Below are 22,600 nucleotides of genomic sequence, written 5' to 3'. Positions count from 1 at the left end.
TTTAAACAATTGTAAGAGAACATGAAACAAACGAAAAGAGACAGCAAAGATTCAAATATTTGGTATATGGCAGTTTATCGAAAAGTTTGCTGATCCCTGTCCTAAAGTTTTAACGTATATTAAATCCCTTACCTATCACAAACCTATTTTAGTTCATATTTTACAGATACGAAAATTGGGTCACAGAGGGGTTTGACATCTTTTAAGGTTATACCCACCTGATAGGTGGCAAAAGAATTTTCAAAATAAGTATCTTACTTTCAAGATAAATGACCATGATCCTTGCTCTGGATATGACCAACTTTTTTTTTAATCTCTGAATTTAACATATTTAAAAGGAAAATGATCTCTCGGTCTATTACCTAACATACAGATCTCTATCTCTGTCTTTCTGTGTCTCTCTTCCTTTCCGCATGCATGCGTGTATGTGTGTACATATATGAATATATATTCATACAAATACAACATATAATTTTATCTCTGGAAACATTAATCCTTCCCCCATGCACTTAATCAAGAGTAAAAAATACTAATTTTTAGCTGTAACCTTTATTACTTATCATCTTACATTTAGTTCTATATTCAGTTATGGTGACTCTTGCTAACAAGAATCATCTGTATCAGCACTTTTTGTGGGGAATCTCATTTTTAATTTATTTATAGCATAATTTAAATCTCTTTGGTAGTAATAAAGTCTGAAACTATCTTGATTATAGCACATCACACTGATTTGGGCTAGAAAGTAAACGTATAGAATTATTTCAGTCTTTAGGAATATGCTTGCTATATGTCTTCCTAAATGCCAAATCCACCATTTTTGGGCAACAGGGTAGGGAGAGGAGTTAATACTTCTTTCTATATCTTCCATGACGGGAGTCAAGGGTAAGTGTTTCCTGCATTTAATGACTCCACCACAGGAAAAAAGAAACAGAAGGCAGTGTGAGAGAGGACAGAAGGAAAATGTCCTGAGCATGAAGCCAAGATTCTAACTGCTTCACTGATCACCAAAAGTACAACCAAGAGGGAAAGCCATGAAGTGAAATGAATAAAAGTTTCCTTAACTGCTGGACCCCACATAAATACCACGGCTGAAAGGAAATCGCGGCTCTATATTTTCTGTATTTTATGTCTTTGGAGGTTTTACTGGAACTCCCAAACCAGATCATTCTGAACACAGTAAAACCTGGCAGCCTCACCACCTTACTCGACCACACAGCTTTTAGAGAATTGGCCACTTAAAAGTGTGACCTGATGCCTTGTTTTTGTTGCAAAAACTTAAGGAAAATATTGTAGTACTAGGAGAATTTCAGAGATGATGCCAAAAATAATGAAATCATTATCTTAGACTGTGATGTATTTAAAAAGAAATTAAATATTTATTTCAGATTTAACAGATAAAAGGAGAACATCATTTATTCACCTGAGTGGAGCAAGCTAACAGGTGTCCTATGTCCCAAGGAAGACATTTTTTAATCGCTTATTTTGCTTTCATGTATATTACACATTCTTTCTCTCTCTGAGGAATGCAGGTGGAATTGTTGCATATTCAATATGTTTGAGGGAGAGAAAAATTTCTAAATATTAGACATGTTTTTCTCCATTTAAGCAGAGGTCAATATTTGGATTGATTTATCCAAAGACAAGTATAGCTGAAGATTTTACTTAACACATAGTTAGACTGATTGCACTTAATAGGAAGAGTTCCTCGATTAAATATTGGCTGAAAAAATGGGGGACAGCCAGTTTTTGTATCTCATAAAAATGGTAATGCAACAATTAGCAGGGTCATATTATAAAGCACAGACTTTACTCTAGCTTAATGGATCTAAGGATAAGCATTTATCAGCAAGGAAGGATTTAGCATAAAACGACATGTAAATGAATTGATGACTGATCATAAATTAATTTTAGTGCTGAAGATGTAATAGAGACACAGAAAGATGCCACTTTATCATGGTATTTTACTGCTCAGTAACATTTGAGCAACAACTTAATGTCCTATATGCAGTTCTTCTTTAATAGCTTGAATAAATTTGAGATTTTTTTGGCCTTTCAGCAACTTTAAGCCTGAGAAATTTCAGAAGATTGAAAATGTAAACACAAATAAATTTGGCTATGTGGCATAAATTCATTTTTCATTAAATGTTTAAATATGTATTGATTATGTTTGGGGCTATAACATGTCAAATTGGATGGATTGTGTATAATTTGTAAAGAATCTCTACCTGAACTCTTTCACTTCATGTTCATTTTAATTTTTTAAAATTTATTTATTTACATGCAAGTTAGTTACAGGAGTAGAACCCAGTGATTCATCACTTACATATAACACCCAGTGCTCATCCCAACAAGTACCTTCCTTAATGTCCATCACCCATTTAGCCCATTCCCCCACCCACCCTCCAGCAACCCTCAGTTTGTTCCCTAAATTTAAGAGTCTCTTATGGTTTGCCTTCCTTTCTGTTTTTATCTTATTTTTATTTTAATTTTTATATTTACCTTTATGAAAGTAAACCAGTTATCCCCAAACTTGCTTACTTTCTAATTCATGAATCAATGTTTTTCTTTTCCTCCTATCATTGTCTTCTTTCTTGTAATGGTTTACATATATGTTCAGATCACTCTTGATGCTTAAATCTAAAGAAAGAACAAGCATGGTAGCCACAGATAGGGTAAATCAGTGATTGCTAAATAAACTTTAACAATTGTATATGGTGCCTAGGTGACTCAGTTAGTTGGGCATCTGTCTCTTGATTTTGGCTCAGGTCATGAGCATGGAACCTGATTGGGATTCTCTATCTCCCTCTGCCCTTCTTCCCCATTCATGCTCTCTCTCTAAAATAAATAACATGAAAAAATATATTTAAAAAACAATTTTACAACATGGATGAAATTTAATATATGTTATACGTTTTTAATTCATGATGTATTGTCAATTTTCTATAAAAATGATCTGCACAAACGCACCCATTCCATATATCACATTTAACTACAGAAGAGGGGCTATCAAAGGTAAAGTCCAAGGGACAAAGAAAAAAGAAAATTTATTGCCTTCTTTTGATGTGTTTCCTTCTTGCTCTCCATTTGAAGGTGAACTCAACTATAGGAACCTGAGGGCACTTGCCTCTCTTTAGTGATGAGGATTCCTGTGGTCCACCATGGCCAAATCTATATGACACATGTGTCTTCAACTCTGAAGTCATCTATCTAATTTCTTAGCTCTTACATAGAGTAGTAAAGAAAACAGAAGTGGTGTTCTTTCTATATTGACCAAAACCTACTTGAAGTCATGTCTTCCATGCTACTCTCTTTTCCCAGAGAAAGAAAAAAGAAAGCACCAAAGAAAACTTCATGAATAACTGGGATTTCTGAGGGAATGGAAAGTTGCATTAACAATCGAGATAAACTCAGAGCAAAAACACAAAGGCAGGAAAGTAGTTGGTATGTTTAGGGACTGGCAAACTTGTACATTGAAATCCTGATATGAAGGACTCACTATCACAGGAGATGAACAGAGTGTTTTTGAAAAAGTCAAGCTAACTCTGTTAAGAGATGTCCCTAAGTGGCATTTCTGTAGTGGCACTGCTGTGGTATAGGATTTTTCCTACATTTTCAGGTTCAGAGACTATTTGTCAAAATGTCAAATCCTCAAGCTGGAACCACACAGCAAGCCAACATTAATGAGAAAAAACAAAAAGACTCAGTTATTTCAAAAATGGACTAAATACATTAAGATAGATGGTTGAGTGTAGATAGATAGTTCAGGAGAAAAAAAGTAAATTGCCATTTAATATAACATTATTATCTTACTTTGATCAAGATATTGACAAATATCTATATTCAACTGTATCAAAGCATAGCCAAGATATGTATATTAATCATTTTTAAAATTTTCCCTTTTGGGTAATAACTCACTTCTTTTCCTGTTTTCCAAGTTATCAACAAAAGTTGACTGACATTATATTCCTTGTTTACTATATTTTTTAGAAGTTCTTTTGAGCACATTTTTTCTATAAGTATCATAAGTTCATTGCTGGGAAATGGCACAAGGGATAGAATCACACAGAAATTATGCTGAGTAATGAGAATGTTGAAGACATTTAATCCAGTATGCCTAATGTTTGTTGAAACACCTATAGAAAGCACCTATAGAAAACAAAACACCTATAGAAAAGCACCTATAGAAAAAATATGAAAATAAGTAAGAGTCCCCAATTTCTAGAGTTCCACTGTCTAAGAAGAAACCTTTATATGAAACAAACTATAGTTTGTAGAGACCTGATACGCTATTGTATGCATAGTGTTTGAAAAACACAGGAAGCAGAGAAATTGATTCTTCTTAAGACAGAGTTCGAGGTGAGATGGAATCAAGGTGATAGAAGGGATATTGATTTGGACTTTAAAGTTTGACAGTGGTCCATAGAGTTAGTGACAATCCAGAGATGCGTTAAGGAATGAGAGGTAAGGCTACGTAGGGCAGGCAGTGGGAGTACACAGGCTATTAAGAGGGTCTGGGGCTGGAAAGGGAGGCTGGACTACATATTGAAGGATCTCAGATGCTTAACTCGTTAGCTGAATGTGGCGCTGGCAAACTAGGTAAGGTTTTGAGTGAAGGAACCAAGTTATGTGATAGATGAGAAAAGTAGTTCAGATGACGCTGAAGATAAAAGGGACCAGAAGGAAATCAGGAGGAGCTTAGGAATGAAATTGGAGATGTAGGAAAGGAGATGCTTGTTTGGAGAGTGAGTTTCAGATAGCACAGATTTATTTGCAGATGTTCAGCAGACCTTTAGAAATACAGAAAACAATACATAGCAGGGACAGGAATGAGCTTTCATGTATTTCAAAACTATCCTCAGTTCTAGGGTTTCATATTCTCTGGTGATCATGGACTGAATCACTTTGATTTTCTTTTTTCTTATCTACTGTAGCATTATACTGCAAAGCCCATGACATCATTTCTTCCTTCGTTTTGGGCTGTTGGTCCTTGACTTGCGATTATTAACTCAGAAATGGTTCTCTCAGAGGAGGCTCGGTTGCTGGTGTTATCTGCGCTTCCTTGCAGTGGCCTGTGTCAGGGGAATTTGTTTGGAAAATAAGAAGTGTATCCCTGTGCTTTTGGCAAATAGAATCAAAGCTCTTATCTTTCTCTGCTACACTTAACACCCTTTTAGCTTCTCAGATTCTTCTAACCCCTTTGGTTTCTATTTTCTCTCTCTCTTGCAAGTGCATGAACCCGTGTTACTGTATCCCGGGACCCAGACTACACATACAAATACTTCATCACAGCAACACTCCTAACTATACTGTTGTCTCTTAAACATTGGAGAAAAAGCGGGGGCCGGGGAGGGAATCGCTGGCACTTGAATTTAATCTCTTTATGTGAATATGTGATTGGTTTATTTAGAAAAGCTAAAATTAACTTCTTATAAATACTTCTTTTTGCTCTCTCTTTATAAAACTTAGGCTAAGCCACACTTGGCACTTTACTGTGTCATGAAGTAATGGTATACAACTTAAATAAATATTGTAATGTTAATTATATTACGTAATAGATTACAGTTTCAGTATTACTTGGTCGAGGAAAAAATACAAAATTGTAAATAACTTGCCAAAAAATTAAGAATGAAAGTTATTTCTCAGTATGTTCATATTTTGCACATCAAAGGGTGATTCTTTTCCTCTATCACCATGTTGTATTTTGCAGAAAAATCTATAATAATGCCAATTGTATTCTTCATAATGGTTAATTTTCTAAGACGAAGACTAGCAACAAAGAGAAAACTAGAATTCTTAAAACAATTAAAATACCAACAAAGTATCCTGAGCTTTGAAATTCATAGAAATTTTCAAAGATACATTTTTTTTCCTTTTGTTCTAAGTCTATTTGCTCTGATATCATTTATACATTTTTTTTTTTGGTTTATAATGTTTGTTGTTATATTTCCTGATTATTTAAATTTGTATTTCAAATCCTTGGAATAATTCTAGCACTTCCCCAGTATACAAGCGTATATTTAATGGAAATTATCATTAAAGCCAACACTAAATTCACGATATATTCACACTGTTTCTTCATCTGAGTCTTTGATAAGTTTACGCACTATAATTTACTTCCACAAAAGCGTTCCTCCCTGAATTGTAGGACACAAGATATACATAGTAATTCTCTTTTGGAAAATGATTATGTAATGATTCAATCAATGTAAGAGTGGAACCCTGTGAAACATGTTTTGTTCACGTGTTGCAAACAGACACAGGTTTTAAATAACACTCATTCTTCCGCGCTGGGAATGTGTAAAACATGGATGATGCTTGCATGTGGCTAGAGAAGTGGTGATGAAACCAGACTTGCCTCAAGGAGGAGTGAGGAATTGAGGCAGCTTATTTGTTCCTTAGCAGAGTGTGTGCAAGCAGATGGGCTATCCACTATATCCCACTCACTAGACAACTACATTTGTTTTTAGGTTCAATGGTAAATGGATGGGGCTCTGCATCTGATGAGGATCGTAACTTTTCTAGTCATAGATCTAGTGTAGGTAGCTCCTCAGATGGCTCCATCTTTGCCAGCGGCAGCTTTGCACAAGCACTGGTGGCAGCAGCAGATAAAGCTGGTTTTAGGCTGGATGGAACCAGCCTTACAAGAACAGGTTGGTAGACTCCGAGTCAACACTCTTTGCATGAGAGATTCTCGTCCTTTAGACACCGAGCTATATTTCTCCTGTTCTTTCTCTTCAGTGAGTCTGACGGCAGGGCTTTCTTTAATATGCATGACCACGGTTGGGATCCTCAATTACCAGAACTCTCTTCTGATGCTACTTTTGCAGAGCCGAGAATGGGCTCCTACTCACCACCTTCTATCCTTTATTTCCCTTTCCCTTCATGGCTCTGCTGATTAATTGGAATATGCTTCCTTTCTATATTACAGCCAAGCTGCAACTGAGATTGCCATTAAATTTTCAATAACTCACACTTTGCAAAATTCTCACACAATCAATAATGTGCCCAGTGATTAAAATTATTCAGCTTTTATCTCCATTACTTTCCTTTGCCCCATTTCTTTCTGCAAATGCGTTTTCTGGGAAGGCTTCCTCAGCATGGGGTGACTGGGTCTAAGGCTGTCAGTCTAACAGTTCAAATGGCTGATGGTCTTATTAATTGTTTGGCTGTTAAAATTTTAACCCAATAATGTATTATTTGTTTTAAAGGATGCTAATTAAAGATACACCCACTGCATTTGCAACTTGAATAAAATGATGACTGCATGCGTATTGCTCTGTAGCATAATCTACTTTGGGTTTCTGAGAATAATCGAGTACCAATTGTATAATTTTTCATATATCTGATTATTTTCCCCAAAATGAATATGAGAGTCATTCTAATAATAGATCAGTAATTTGTAAGTGTTTGTTTTACTGAAAAAAAAAATAACTTTGGCATGATCCATGCTTTTATATGACTGTAATTCTTAAATGCACATATAAGAAGGTTCTACTATATGAATTAAATTGAACTACCTTACAAAACAAACTAATGAAACTTTAAATGCATTTTTGAAATCTTAATAGTATTCAAATAGTAAAGTGAAGAAAAACGATTTTGACCCTTCACTAAACTCTCAGGTTATAAAAATCAGTCTTGGACATTTTCTTTGAATTATAACATCAGTATTTCTTTTGAGTATGCATTAGGAATCGTCAAATGGTATAAAAAATTTTCTCCAAGCATTGCAGAGGTTTATTTTTCATATAGCATCCGAACTAAAGTATGTTGTAATATAATGGTTATTTGAATTTTCTTGCTTTATAAGGCATAAGTCAGAAACTTTATGTTGCCTGAGTGTTTTTTTGTGGATAGTTGTAAGCACAGCAGTGAGACAGTGCAAGGAAACTAATAAATTAGAAGGCATAAGTGCATTTCTTGCATGTATGGTAATATCTAATAAAGCATTAAGCAATATCATGTCACATTGACTTAAGAAAATGTAACTACATACAATAATTTTGTGTGAAATGAAAACATGCACAAGAGAATAAATACATGCACATAAACCGACCCTCTCTCACCATAATAAACACTGTATTGAAATCATAAGATGTTGAAAATTTATTAGCTACCCTTTTCACAAAATAAATTTCCCTGGGTATGTACTAAAGCTCAAAAAAAGGACATAACACAATTTCATTTTGCAATGAGAATTTGGAGTCTGCTCAGATACAATAATATTCATCAGAAAATACCTATTGCACTTTGGATATGCAAGGTGGTTTTAACCTGCTATCTATCCTATATTATACACTAATACAATTGAGTTTCTGTAAAAGAAGTAAAATTCATCGTGTATTTATATGGGTGATAAGGTCAGTTTAATATATGTCTTTGAGCAGACCTTTCATGTAAATTTTCAAATGCATTTACTTCAACACATTTCTCCTGTGCTGAAAGTGAGTTTATAAGATTCCAAGGATAAAATTTGATGAAGCAAATAAGACAGTACATAATTCATTTCAGAAATAACTTCCTTAATTTTAAGAAGTAAAAGCAGCATTAATTTGCATATATCCATGAAAATATCACTGAGATCATCAAGGTTAAATAATAAACCAAGTAATCTCAAGCTTTTGGTTGGTGGATTTGTTTTTTTATTCATTTATTAAATTTTTTTCAGCGGGCAGTGTGTTGGTTACTAAAAATTGGATAAAATGAATGCAACAGGACATTTTTTTATGGAGATGCACCAGTATTTGGTATCTTCAAATGGCATCTCTAGGCAAGTTTATAGGTTAGTCTAAGTAAGAGCAGAAATACAAGACACGCACAATCACTGCCTTGTAACATCCTCTGTACCACATTCCCTTTGTTTTCTTTTTAGGCAAAGCTTTTACCTCCTCTCAAAGACCTCGACCAACCAGCCCATTTTCTACTGACAGTAATACCAGTGCAGCCCTGAGTCAGAGTCAGAGGCCTCGGCCCACTAAAAAACACAAGGGAGGGAGAATGGACCAACAACCAGCATTGCCTCATCGAAGGGAAGGAATGACAGACGGTAGGTTTGTTTCCTTGTCTCTTGTCTCCTCACTGAAGAGGTGTGCTCTGTGCAAGTCATTAACCTACATTAAAGTAGCTATGGTAGATTAGGCATTGCCTCATTACGTAACAAGGCAGAAAATCTAGCAATATGGTCTTGTTTAAATAAAACACCCTCTTTTTTTTCTTTTTAACAATCTGGAGTTATTTCTATATTACCAAGCCCCAAGAAATGTATGCCATACCACTTTTCAATGTTGATTTTGCTACCATTCTGGAGTTTTCCATCAATGCTTTTAGTGAACATTCCCTTTTGAGATTAGGGGAAAAAAAAAAAAACATAGATAGCATGGGCACTTGGCATGCATTTCTGATATTAAATTTGGAACATTTCTGATATCAAATTAAGGTAACTTCAGTGGTATTTCACTTTTGAAAAAGACCATGAAATGATTTGTAACTTAGTAACTTTTTTTAGTTTCATGAATTCCAGGCCTAAAAGCTAGCTACAGATCAGCGAATGGATGGGTCAGCAAACTTTTCTATAAAAGTCCGGATAGTAAATATTTTTGACTTTAGCTGGCCATACAGTCTGTGTCACAACTATTCACTGCCATTGTAGTCTGAATGTCGCTACAGAAAAAAATAAATGAATGGGTGTGACTGACTTCCAATAAAACTTTATTGATAAAACAGGCAGTGGCTGAATTTGGCCCATGGCCCATTTGTTGATCTATTCCAATCCCTTTATTTATGTATAGCATTCAGTCTTTGCACAGCAAACACTGTTGGTTTCAGGAAGCACAATATTCCTGGGACATGTCCTTGTTCAATAAAGAAGAGTTCAGTAGCTTTACAGAGCAGGATTTATCTCCCATATGTTCAATTTAATTCTCATACATTTAAATGTAGGAATACAACTATTTATCATGAAGTTTTATCTAAGGAATATTTAAGATGATATATGTAAAGAGCCTAGTTTGATGTCTGAGCCAAAGGTAAATTTGTTCCCTCTTCTCAGCACTATCCTTTGTAAACACACAGAGTTTGTCTTGAGGTAGTTCTACTAAATACCACAAGAGTGAACCTAGCCAATCTGCGCATTAGAACAATCTAGGGAACTCTTAAATTGTACTCTGGAGATTGGGATTTAATTGTTCTGGGTGAAAACCAATTATGAGTGTTTTTAAAGCTCCACAAGTGAATCTAACGTGCAGCGAGCACTGAGATGCTGTGAGTGAGTCCTTAGCATTCATTTTACTCTCTTGGACTTACCATTATAGGACAGAATGAGGCCTAGTTGGGAAAGAAACATCTGTTCTTTATTAGTTTGGGTGGGTGGGGGAGGTCTGTATCTGGCAGCCATCTTTGTGATTTCTTTTGTCATTTTTTAAGGCAAGGAAGATTTTAAAAGTCAAACATAACTTGTTCTAAAAGCTTTTAGGTTTCCTTATCTTTCCTGTTACTTTGTTTTCATTGGGAAGTGTTTTATGGAATATGAGGGCAAAGGTAAACTTGAGATTTTGGTGCTTTATAAGCGAATATCCTGTGCTGAACAAAAATGCTCACCGCTGCCTCCCTGCCTCAGATGGTCTGAAGATTAGTTGAGCACTTAAAGCAGTCAATAGTGTTGATCTTATACTCTCTAAATAAAAAGGACCACTCCCACTGGTATGCTACTTATAAATCTCAGAATTAATAATTTTGTATAGTTTTTCTGCTACGAATGTTGTGGAAAAAGAAAAGAAAAACGTTTTTTCTGAAATGTTTGAAGATTATATCCAGAATATGTGGAAGGCATAAAATATAAATCAACAAAATAGAGAGCTCTCCTTTTCTTCCTAAAATTCTTTTCTTGCAATTTTTAGCAGAATGTCGGGTTAAAGCAAGCTTCCACCTAGTTTAAAGCATGATCAATACATTGCTTATCTTTCTCAACAACTAATAGGTTCCTAACTTTTAAACTTGCCAGCATTGCAAAGCCAGGTTATGGATTATGTGTTGTTAGTAGAAATATTTTGGAAGTAGTGATATTGCAAAGGGAATTTTGGCTCCCATGTCTTCCCAAGTGTATGATCCAATGATGTTTTATTTATGATATGAGGGCATTTATTGCAGATGACAGTCTACAGATTATCCTTAAGGATGTTGCTATTTTATAGCAAATGTATGTGTCATAGCATTTATATGGTATCAATCCAGGCATTGGTAATAATTTTTTTATTATTTGTATGTGAAATCAAACCGTTCTTTTGGGGCAGGTTGCCGTTTAGCAGCACTTAGTGCCTAGACATTTTTACACAAAAACTTTTGCTTTATACATTTTAAAATTGTGTTTTGTGAGCAAATTAATCAGAATAATTACCGCCAGCTGCTATACCAAAGAACTTCTATCCCTCAGTGGCTCAGCACCGCAAAAGTTTGTTTCCCATGAACATAATAATTTATCAAGGTCAGGTGTCTCTCCTCTAAATACTAATGTAAGAAAATACGCTTTTTCAGTATTGGGATACCATTATTTTTACAGTGCGACATTTATGGCTTCTGAGTGAGGGGAAGACAAAAACAGAGTGATCACTTGAGATGTTCTCTGGCCAGGCCTGCAAGTGGTGCATATCCCTTATCATCTCACTGACAAGTACACTGTCACATGACATCAGACTAACTACTGGGAAAGTGATATTCTCTTGTGCCTAGGAAGAGGAATTGGGAATGGTGGTAAACATAAGGCTCTGTCTTAAAGACTATGAAAAAACCCACACACATGTCAAGGAACATTCTGCTCCTTTGAATTCTCTTCGAAGCAGCCATTGCTCCATCCAAATCTTCTCTTCTACATGCATAAGTCAAAGAATACCTTTTCAAGCCAATATATTAACCAATACTGAAGGAAGAAGGCAGAGGAAGTATTTTTCTATCCATCAACCTTTTTTTCCCTAGATCAGCTGCTTCTAGCCTGTTCTCCCCTCATTCCTAATGTCCTGGTTGGAGAACTTTCCTAGTTCTGCCACAGACTGGCTTGGACCGTTGAGTGAATTTCTGTATTTATTAATTTGTTCATTCAAATATTTACTAAGCACATAACAAATGATAGGCAATGGAAACCAAACAGACAAAATTCCTTATCTTCCTGGAGTTTACATTCTGTTGAGAAGATAGAGACAAACAAACAAAATAAAAGTAGGTAAGATGGTCATAAGTGTCATGGAGAAAAAACATAGGAAGTTAAGAAATACAAAGGTTAGGCGAGGTCTTTTTTAAGTAGAGTCTCAAGGAAGGCTTGACCAAGAAGATGACATTAGAGAAGACTAAAAGATTAAAAGGGAAAAAACAATGCTGATATCGAGGAAAAGTCATTCCAGAAACTGAGAACAGCAACTGGAAGCCTGAAGCCTGTTTGATAAAAAGTAAGAGAAGCAGTGTGACTGAAGCAGAGACAGCCACAGAATAAAATGTAAGGTTAGACAAATAAGCAAGGACCAGTGTTTTTAGGGCTTTAAACTTTTTTAATGTTATTTTAGAGAGACAATGAGAGACAGAGCACAAGCAGGGGAGGGGCAGAGAGAGAGGGAGACACAGAATCTGAAGCAGGCTGCAGGCTCTGAACTGTCAGCACAGAGCCCAACATGGGGTTTGAACCCAAAAACCACAAGATAATGATCTGAGCTGAAGTCAGATGCTTAAGCAACTGAACCACCCAGGCACCAAAAGACCTTAGACTTCTATAAGGGCAAGGCTCTTACTTTGAACAGGAAACCACTGAAGGGGTGTGTGTGTGTGTGTGTTTAAGGCAGAGGAGTAACATGATCTTACTTATATTTTTGTTTTATTTTTATTTTTTTTAAAGTTTATTTATTTTGAGAGAGAGAGTCCATGTGCTCCCAAAGGAGGGATGCACGGGAGGGGCAGAGAGAGGGAGGGAGAGAATTCCAAGCAGGATCCCAATCTGGATGCAGGGCTTAAACTCACAAATCAAATCATGAGATCATGACCTAAGCTATAACCAAGAGTAGGATGCTTAACCGACCGATCCACCCAGGCGCCCCGTTTTTATGTTGAGACAGATTAAATGCACTTCTATGTGGAAATACAAAAACCACATAGCAGGTTGTAGAAGTAATATAGGGAATTGATGTCAGAGGTTTCTACCCAGGTAGGATCAGTGGAAGCAATGAGAAAGGTTGAATTCTGGCTATAGCTTGGGATTGGTGCCACAGGATTTGTTACTGAAATTAAATACAGGTTGTAAAGCAGAGATGTCAACGATTATGCCAAAGTTTTGGTCATCTTGTAGAATGCAATTGCTACTATTTGAGATGATGAACACTAGAGAAGAAGCATGTTTTGTCAAGGAAGGCTCAGTTTTGATATGTGAAAGTAGATGCTTTCTAAATAAGTAGAACACCTAAGTGTGGATTTAGTCACGTGAGTCTGAAGTTGATGGAAGGAGAGATCCAAGCTGGAGGTATTTGATTTCTTTTTGCCTTTTTTTTTTCTAAAAAGTGGATAATAATGGCACATATTTCATTGGATTGTTGTGTGCCTGATAACAGCAGATCCTGAGTAAGCCAGTAAGAGACTCGTTAGTGAATTAATTTAGTCAAAATGAATCAACATGGAAATTAATAATAAATTTAAGTAAACATATTTGATTACGTATTTTTATTTTTTCCACAGTCGTTCTTAATCCCATCTTTTTCCAATTCGTTTATTTCAATGTGCACGCCATGTACTTTCTTCTTAGAGTATACAAATTCCAAGTATATGACTTAATTATGTAGCCATATAATTTCAGGTTAAATTAAATAGTAATCAGAATTTCAGCTAGCATAAGCAGATGCCATTTTGTCCATTTTAAAAATGAAGCTCCTTTGATGGAGAATAAAAATCAATGACAAGATATGTTATTTTGAAAGCAAATGTAATAATTTCCCCCCTGCCGGCAGTCTTAAGGCCAAACACTCCAATGAAATGATTGCTTTACATTTATAATAATACATACTGAAGGAAGTCGGATTGAATATAAAGGAAACACTACACCCCTTGGTGGACTGTTCTACAAACAGATATCACGATATTGGATTAGCTCTTCATTTTGGAAGAAATTTTCCAAATGCAACTGTATTCTCCCAGATGGAAATCTTGTTCCCTTCAATAATTAGTAATTAATAATCTACCAAGAGGACATATGTATGAATTGGGAATGCTGCTTCAATATGGGAACTCCCAAAGCAGATGCAGAGGAGAGTGTTATTGTCAATTCAGTGGAGGACAATATCATTTTGCTCGTTAAGAAAGAAGGTATAAGGCTTCTTAATAAAGTCTTTAAAGAGAGCAACTTAGCCTTTCTGGAGGAAGCCTGTCTTTTGTACACAAGAAATTTATACTTCTTCCTTTTAAGTGTCACAAACAGTACTCTTAGAAATAAGAGCACAAATACAACAATGGCGTGGGAAATAATGGACTATCTATATGCAATATCGCCTATTAATAATATAAATATGTGTATTATATATGGTATTTGATTTTATGAACCAATTATATATCACTGATATATATAATTAATATATCAATATATATTGTATCAATATTATATCAATAATAATTGACATTATGTAATCACTGATATTTTGAGGATGAACAGAGAAGTTTGCCGTAGTATACCAGAAAAATTACAAGATAATAATCCAAAAAAATGTTTAGAATGTTCAGGAGATTTCAAAATCTTCAACAAAGTAATTCTAGAACTAGTATAATGGCATAAATCATATAATAGAACTAATATAATACTTAAAGAAATATGAAAGAAGAGACTATGATATCACAGTTGAAGACAAATCAAAGTATAAAGGTGTCATGATCCAAACAGCTAACTAATAAAAGGAAAATGAAAAATTGGCTAAGCATTTGAACTTTTTAGTTTTTTCACATCTTATATTTAATTTAAAGAGCTTTTTGGCAAAGTTATCTATTCTACTACATCTCAAATTTTTATGATGCATTGTCTACTCTAGCACCATGAGGCATATTCTATCTGTACTCTGAACAGTGGTTATTACTTATTAAAATTAATACATTGGAAGATTATAATGTATTAGTTGTAACTCATTAGCTAACTCATGAAACGAACAGCCAGAATTGGTTGTCAGGCAGAATGTTAATTGCATTTAATAAATGTTAGCTTAACCCTTTGACTGTTGCTAAATGTACCACATACATGGGTAAAGGCAGTCATATGTTGCATATGATACGGCATATAGTTCTTAATTTCCCGAGGGCAACATTTCCTATGGAGATTGGCAGGACAGCTTTTATTCTTCCAGGGGCCTTTTATTAACACAGCTGCTAGAATGTCTAGTCATTTTGTGTCATGATATTTCTACTTTGGGGAGTTGGGGGTGAACATTGGATAAACTATGGAGAAAATATAAAATGCCTTTTATACCTTGAACATTAGCCTCCGTGTGCAATTGAAAACACTCTCCACATATAATAGTTGAAATTAGTCAATTTTGTTTCAAATACAGTGTGATCAAAAGGTAGAAAAGAGATCAATAATATGCATTTTAGGAAGAAATAACTGACCTTTGCCTCCCCCCACCAAATTTCTTTTGCGTGAGTGAGACCTTTACGAGGGCACGGGTTTTTTTCTTCATCTTGAATCAGAACCTGTATTTTTCATTACATTGTAGTCCATTCTAAACATTATTCACAATTTTTAGATCTTCCACCACCACCAGATCCCCCTCCAGGTCAGGGTTTAAGGCAGCAAATAGGCCCGAGCCAGCATGCTGGTAACGTGGAAACCTCAACAGAGAGAAAAGGAAGCTCTCTGGAGACACCACAAGCATCCACCTTAGAAGACACAAAGAGCTCATTGGATTGTCCAGCTAGAGCATCCCTAGAGTGGCAGCGACAAACCCAAGAATGGATAAACTCCACAGAGCGCCAAGAAGATATACGGAAAGCCCTACACAAACAAAGTGTTGGACCAGGTGTGTTCTGCACAGTCCTAAGAAAGTGTGGACTTTTACCTGTTTTTCCCCCCCTACCAGGTACTTAGAAATGGCAGTTGTTTAAGAGCATCTGAAATATGTTTGCCTTGAATCGCTAAAAAGTTGGGATTCCTCGGCAGAGCTCACTGACACATCTTAAGTCTCATTCCCATGGGGATTGTTCCTTACCCTCTGCATAGAGGTCTGAGCTCAAGAGACCTCCAAGCTTTTTTTTACCTGGATTGTTCAGGAGACAATTTGATTTTTTGCCTTGTAATGTTTATGCTGAATGCTTTTAAGACCTCCAAATTTTGTCTTAATGTCACTATAATCTCTGCCTTCAACCAGTTTCATTTTGACTGAAGTAACTAGTCATTTTGAAAGGAGAGCTCCTTTCTGTCAATTCGTTGAATTCATTGAAATAACAAAAGTTGTACTGAAATGCCCAGTCACAGTATTCTCAGGAAAAAAAGAGCTTAAACAGGGCCTACAGTTTCTTCAGCTGGTTAAATTTAGTGGGTTGTTAACATTTCACTGGGAAATATTCTTATTTATGAATCAAACTTCCTGGAATTGTCACAAAATAAATTTCATTATTTGTGGTTGGGTTTTTTTTTTTTTGGAGGAGTGGTGGTTGGTTGGGCCTATTATAGAAATACATTTTTTGGAACATTTCTTCTCGTATCAGGTTTCATTGAGTATTAAAATGTACACACAAACACAAATGACATTTGAGAGTTTCTTTATACATTGATTTTTGAACCTGGACTCCATCTTTTCTAGATATATCCTCTACCCATGCATTTTTAATAATTATATGATATCACAACTGGGTGCTCAAAGTTTGAGAAAATTTAATATATGGAAGAACCAAAACATGTCAATTTGAATGTCGAGATTTAGTGAAATATTTAGGAAGTTACATCATGCAGGCTGTGAGAGAAAAACAAATTATTATTGTGATTCCATAAAGACCATCTAAATAGAGTGGCAGTCATCACAGTAATTGTAGCTCATATCTAGAAAGAAAGAAAAAAAAAGAGGAGGTAGAGAAGGAGGCAGGAAGAAAGAAGGAAAGAAAAAAATGTTTCAAAATATTAGGTATTTAATAATACACATAACGAGTTATTTGTAGAGAGTTGCTGCATTTAAAAAAACCTTTTTATTTACTATTTATCATTTGTTAAAATGTGTATCTCTCTTTTTCTTTTAAGTAAATACACAATCTTTAAAATAATGTGTTTATATCCCAAGAAACAGCAAAAATTTAAGGAGCTTATTTTAACTAATACATGGTTCTTCATATTAATTGACTGAGAGAATGTCGCTATAATTTAAAGCGGAAAAACACCATGTTTATTCAGTCTTCATGGAAAAATTTAATTGGAGCCTCACTGAACTCCAGAAATTATGCTCAGAGATGCTTTAGTTAAACAATAAGTTTCGTTGTCTGCAGCTCTCTTTTGTAAAGAATTTAAATGTTCAAAGTGATATGTAATATTATATTTTTATCCCCAAATTTCCTTTGATTCAATCCTGTTTTAGTTCCTATTATAGGAAATATTGGCACATGGAAATTCTTTTAATATCCGGGCCTTCTTAAACCTCTTATTGTTAATTTTAATAAAGAGTGAAATGGTAGAATAGCCCGTCTTAATATTTAAAGTTAAGTTTCTTTTGTCTCCATGTTGTTGTTTAGCTTAGCACTCTGTATTTCTTTTTCAGAGGAGACATTGGTGCCCTACAGCAAGCCCAGTTTCCCATCTCCAGGAGGTCACAGCTCATCAGGAACAGCTTCTTCTAAAGGATCCACTGGACCTAGGAAAGCCGAGGCTTTGAGGGGAAGTCACCAGCGCAATGCCAGCGACCTTCTTGACATAGGATACATGGGCTCAAATAGTCAAGGACAGTTTACAGGTGAATTATGTAAGTGCTTTAGGACATTTGAAAGGCTCTGGTGATTCAGAACTAACATTGGGTTAATAATGCAGGGGAGGTAAAAGTTTTCCTTGATCCTCTTAGGGTCCCTGGTTGGGTCTGAAAATTAACTGATAAAGATAAACAGGAGAGGGGCACCTGGGTGGCTCAGTCAGTTAAGCATCTGACTCTTGATTTTGGCTCAGGTCACGATGTTGCAGTTCATGAGTTCCATCCCCTCATCGGGCTCTGCACTGACAGTGCTGAGTCTACTTGGGATTCTCTCTCTCCCTCTCTCTATGCTCCTACCTTGCTCACACACTCTCTCTCAAGATAAATAAATAAAAACTTAAAAAAAAAAAAAAAAGGATGCACAGGAGAAAAGCGTACATGGGTGCCTTCACAAGAGAATGAGCCATGACCCAAAGTAGTGACCAGAGCAGAAACCTATTATATCTTTTAGACAAAGAAGCAATAAATTTGTGAAGGTTTTAGGAGACAGAAGGGTTTGGGTAGGAGCAGTCAATGGTAAAGAAGTAACTCAGAAGAAAAGGGTTAGTTTAAAAAGGTTTGTTTGCACAGTTTCTCAGCCCCCAAACTCCCTGTCTCTGGGAATAAGAATATCTTCCTTCTTCCTGGTACAAGGAGGGTATCTTTCACATAGGAGTTTTAGGACCTGTTTCAGAGAAAAAAACTTGGGTTGAGGGAGGGAGGTCAGAGTGACCTTCCTGCTTCTGTTGGTTTCTCAAACTCTTTCAGCTTCAGATATTCAGTGTGCCAAGGTGTCATATTTGGCAGTAGTATGTCCTGAACCTCAACAATAATATTGGCACAATAAACAAATTTCAGAATAGTAGAAATCTTGCTGTGCTATGAGAAAAAAAAATGTTTATGACTTTGAGCAGTTTTGGTCATAATGTAGACCTTTGCTATTTCCAGCTGTCTATTAAATAAACATTTCTTCTATTTCAAGTCTGACTTATACTATACAAAAATTGCCTATCTTTAGGCAATTAATTTTAATATTTATAAGTTAATTATTTGTAGTTTTGTTTACCTTTTTAACTGAGCATATAAAGAAAGGGAAACATATTGGCCCTTTGTTAGTTTTTAAAGAACCTCAAGAATTTTTCATTCCCTAGTTGATGTCTCTTTATTCATTTATTCATTTATGTATTTATGTATGTATGTATGTATGTATGTATTCATAGAGAACCTGTGCAAGTGAGGGAGATAGAGAGGGTTGGGGGAGGGGTAGAGAGAGAGGGTGAGAGAGAATCTTGAGTAGGACCCACGCTCCACATGGAGCCACATGCGGGGCTCGATCTCATGACCCTGAGATCATACCTGAGCCAAATCCAAGAGTTAATGCTTAACTGACTGAACCATCTAGGTACCCCTATTTATTTGTTTCTTTATTTATTTATTTTAAGAGTCAACTTTTTTTTTTTTTTTTTTTTAACATTTTTTATTTATTTTTGGGACAGAGAGAGACAGAGCATGAACGGGGGAGGGGCAGAGAGAGAGGGAGACACAGAATCGGAAACAGGCTCCAGGCTCCGAGCCATCAGCCCAGAGCCTGACGCGGGGCTCGAACTCACGGACCGCGAGATCGTGACCTGGCTGAAGTCGGACGCTTAACTGACTGCGCCACCCAGGCGCCCCTTAAGAGTCAACTTTTTAAAGTTGATTTTTGATTTCAGTTCATTTGAAGTACTTTGATTATAATAACATATTATATATATATATATATATATATACACAATTTTCTTTTTGAATAAAGAGCCAGCATTGATAGTTAGTATAACTAATCTATAAAAATATAATATCAGCTGACAGAGAAAGATAGGATGTCACAATATGTCACAGTAAGAATCACTGAACTCTTGGTGTTAATTTTTTTTCTTGAAATTGACTACTTCTGCTATCCAATGTCCAAATTATACTTGCTGAGTATTTTCAGCTGCTTATTTGAATTCAGCTTAAAAGCAATGCTGAAGGAATAGCGTTGGGTTCCAGTCTTAGCCCAGAACAAGTAAAGTACCTTCCTAATCTCCACCCCCTTATCTTAAAAATCGCATTACTATTATGCTTACATCACAGACTGGGGGATGTCTTAAAATAATGGAAAGTAAAAGTACTTTCAGACTGTAAATTATTTCTTGACTAGAGTTAACATTATTGTTTTCTATTAGTAATCTGATTATTAGTAAGATATGTTTATAATTTTTAATTTGATTCATGACTACTTGGATTTTTCTTTGACTTTTAGAATAGTTAGAGATTCGCAAGAAGTGTAGAAATAGCTCTACCTGGATTTTAAATCTCCAAGTTTTGCAGCTTCTTTTTCTTTCCCTTTCCCTAAGTCCATTTTCTTAACTTTACACACTCACCAAGGCTATCCGATGATGTTATCTTCGTTGATTATCTGTTTGTTTCACTTTTTGTTATACTGGTCGGGATGAAAGACTACTTACGTTCAATACAAACTTATTTCTGATTTTCTTAATCTCTTTGTAGAGTAACTGAGAGGAGACATGCAAAGCTGCTCTGAAGGACCACCAGGTCTGAACTCATGGAAGTGATGACACTAAACAGTGCAATGAACAATTTCTTTATTTATGTACTATTAAAAGACTGTAAATGCAATGTAAAGACACACAGCCACACATATCCCACAGATATTTTACTTGTGTTCTTCTCTTAAGTACACCACCCACCTTAACTCTTTCTTGTCAGGAGTATATACAAAAGAAAGAAAACAAAACTCGCCCTCCAGGAAGAAAAGGATTTTCCTCTGTATATAATTTCTTTTGTGCGTTGCTATGCAAGCTCACTCTTTTTAGCTCTGTTCATACTATTGTCTGTTTTTATTGGTCTGTTGTACTATATGTGAATTAATAGGCTGTGGTGCCATATATTAACTTTTAATTGTGTAACTTTTATGTTTAAATTTTGCACTGCAATTTTATTTGGTGATAAGCACAAATCTCTACTCCTCGTGACATGAAGAACAAGACTGAATGTGAAGGGAGTTTCTGTACTGTAAGCTAGGCTGGATATGCTGGTTGGAACCAATCATGTGAGATGGTTTGCAGTTGGGGTGTAGAAACAGGAAGATGCAAAGGAACAGTGGTGTTGGCAAAGTCTTCCTTGAGTACCAGGGACTGAGTCAATAAAAAGAAAAGCAGAAAGGTGGCTTTTACTATTGACAAAACGCAGGGGTCAAAGAAGGAAATCTAAGTCTTAAGGCTAAATAGGTATTAAAATACACAGGTAGCAAAGATGTACTAAACTCGCTAAAAAGAGAAAGAAAAAGAAAATGAAAATGAAAGTTATATGTAGCATCAACTTTACCTGTCATTGTAATTGACCCATCTGAGAATTATAACAAGCAAAAGGAAATGAAGGTGTTTCCAAGAGCTGTGTTTGTATTACAGTGTTTTCAAGAAGCATTTTCTGAATTACCATAATTAATCTCTCCAACTCATTAAGTCAGGATCTAATATGAAGTTCCCCAAGGAAACAAACAAAATGAACTCTAGAATATCTAGCAAATAGTTAAAGAGGCAATTTATTATTAGGACATACTCGGGCTGCTTCCAAATGCAAAAACTCTATAGCAATATCTTGTTTCATCTTTCTAATACATGTTCAGTACACACTAGAGGATAGAGCTGCATCGCTTAAATTTATGACTTTGAAAAAAATCATGCAGTCTATAGACAATTCTGTGTTTTGTTTGATTAAGAGGTGAAGTTCATGCCACCAGATGTATAGCCAAATTGTAAGTGCTTAAAAAGCAGTGCTCAGAGTATGTTCAGTTCACAGTAAGTAGATTTATCGAAAGAAACATTTTATGGTACAGTCTCAGAAATTGGCTACCGACTAAAATATGTTTGACCCATTTTGAATGAGTAAATTGAAAAGAAAAATTTTAAAGGAGAAACAATGCATGTTTATACGCTTTTTAAATAAAACCAAACCTCGTTAAGTGGACATTAATCACAGTGTCCTGCCTCATTTGTTTTCACGACTTTGAGAACAAGAAATTCCTGAACATCAGTCATGTATGGTCAAAATGAATACGGCTTTGAAATATATGTAGCCACTGTACGTGAATAGTGAAGCAGTCCAGTAGAAGAAAACTTCCCTGAAATTCCCACTTGTGACATTTTTCCATGTGCTGCCTACAACAGCTGTAAATTCGACTTCTAGTTATACTTTCTCATGTTTTCCCTATGATGTGCTCAGTAGTTGTACTCTGAAAAATATTCGATGTAACGATTAGAATCAATCATAAAATATGGGACCCGCTTGAGTGATGATTCATACTCCATGCATTATTGGCTCAGTCACCAATTCTATGTCATATTTGTAATAGCAAAGGGATAACATAATTTGATTTTTCCCTTTTTTGTTTCCTGAGACTGCATCACGACAGGCAAGAGTGGAGGAAACTAATGTTCTTTATGGGCCCCAATGTTTTTGGTGCCATGTGGTTAATTTCTTCACTGAAGAGAAAAACTATTCTGAAACATACTTATTAAATGCTGTAGCAACTTTCTATAATCAGTGCCTGATTTGAATGCAGTTTGGTTTCTCTGGGTCAGATTGTCCACGGAAGGTGAAAAGTTTCTGTGAAGAATGAGTACGTAACA

General features: G+C 35.6%; 1 protein-coding gene across 18 annotated transcripts in view; it reads left to right on the top strand.

Moving 5' to 3' along the window:
* ROBO2 (roundabout guidance receptor 2) overlaps positions 1–21,944 on the top strand; it is a 609,497-nt gene extending 587,553 nt beyond the window's left edge. For 6 of the 18 annotated variants that reach the window (XM_058731721.1, XM_058731724.1, XM_058731723.1 and 3 more), the window contains 5 exons: positions 6,468–6,650; positions 8,873–9,046; positions 15,750–16,022; positions 17,748–17,948; positions 20,460–21,944. In XM_058731721.1, coding sequence (XP_058587704.1) covers positions 6,468–6,650; positions 8,873–9,046; positions 15,750–16,022; positions 17,748–17,948; positions 20,460–20,461 — 833 coding nt within the window. In that variant the 3' untranslated portion in view covers positions 20,462–21,944. The remainder of the gene's footprint in view (positions 1–6,467; positions 6,651–8,872; positions 9,047–15,749; positions 16,023–17,747; positions 17,949–20,459) is intronic. The other 12 variants (XM_058731736.1, XM_058731733.1, XM_058731735.1 and 9 more) reach the window with 4 other exon arrangements.
* The last annotated feature ends 656 nt before the right edge of the window (positions 21,945–22,600 follow it).

The sequence above is a fragment of the Neofelis nebulosa genome, chromosome 5 (assembly GCF_028018385.1).
Source record: "Neofelis nebulosa isolate mNeoNeb1 chromosome 5, mNeoNeb1.pri, whole genome shotgun sequence".
Lineage (NCBI taxonomy): Eukaryota > Metazoa > Chordata > Mammalia > Carnivora > Felidae > Neofelis > Neofelis nebulosa.
This window is presented reverse-complemented; position numbering and strand designations above follow the sequence as displayed.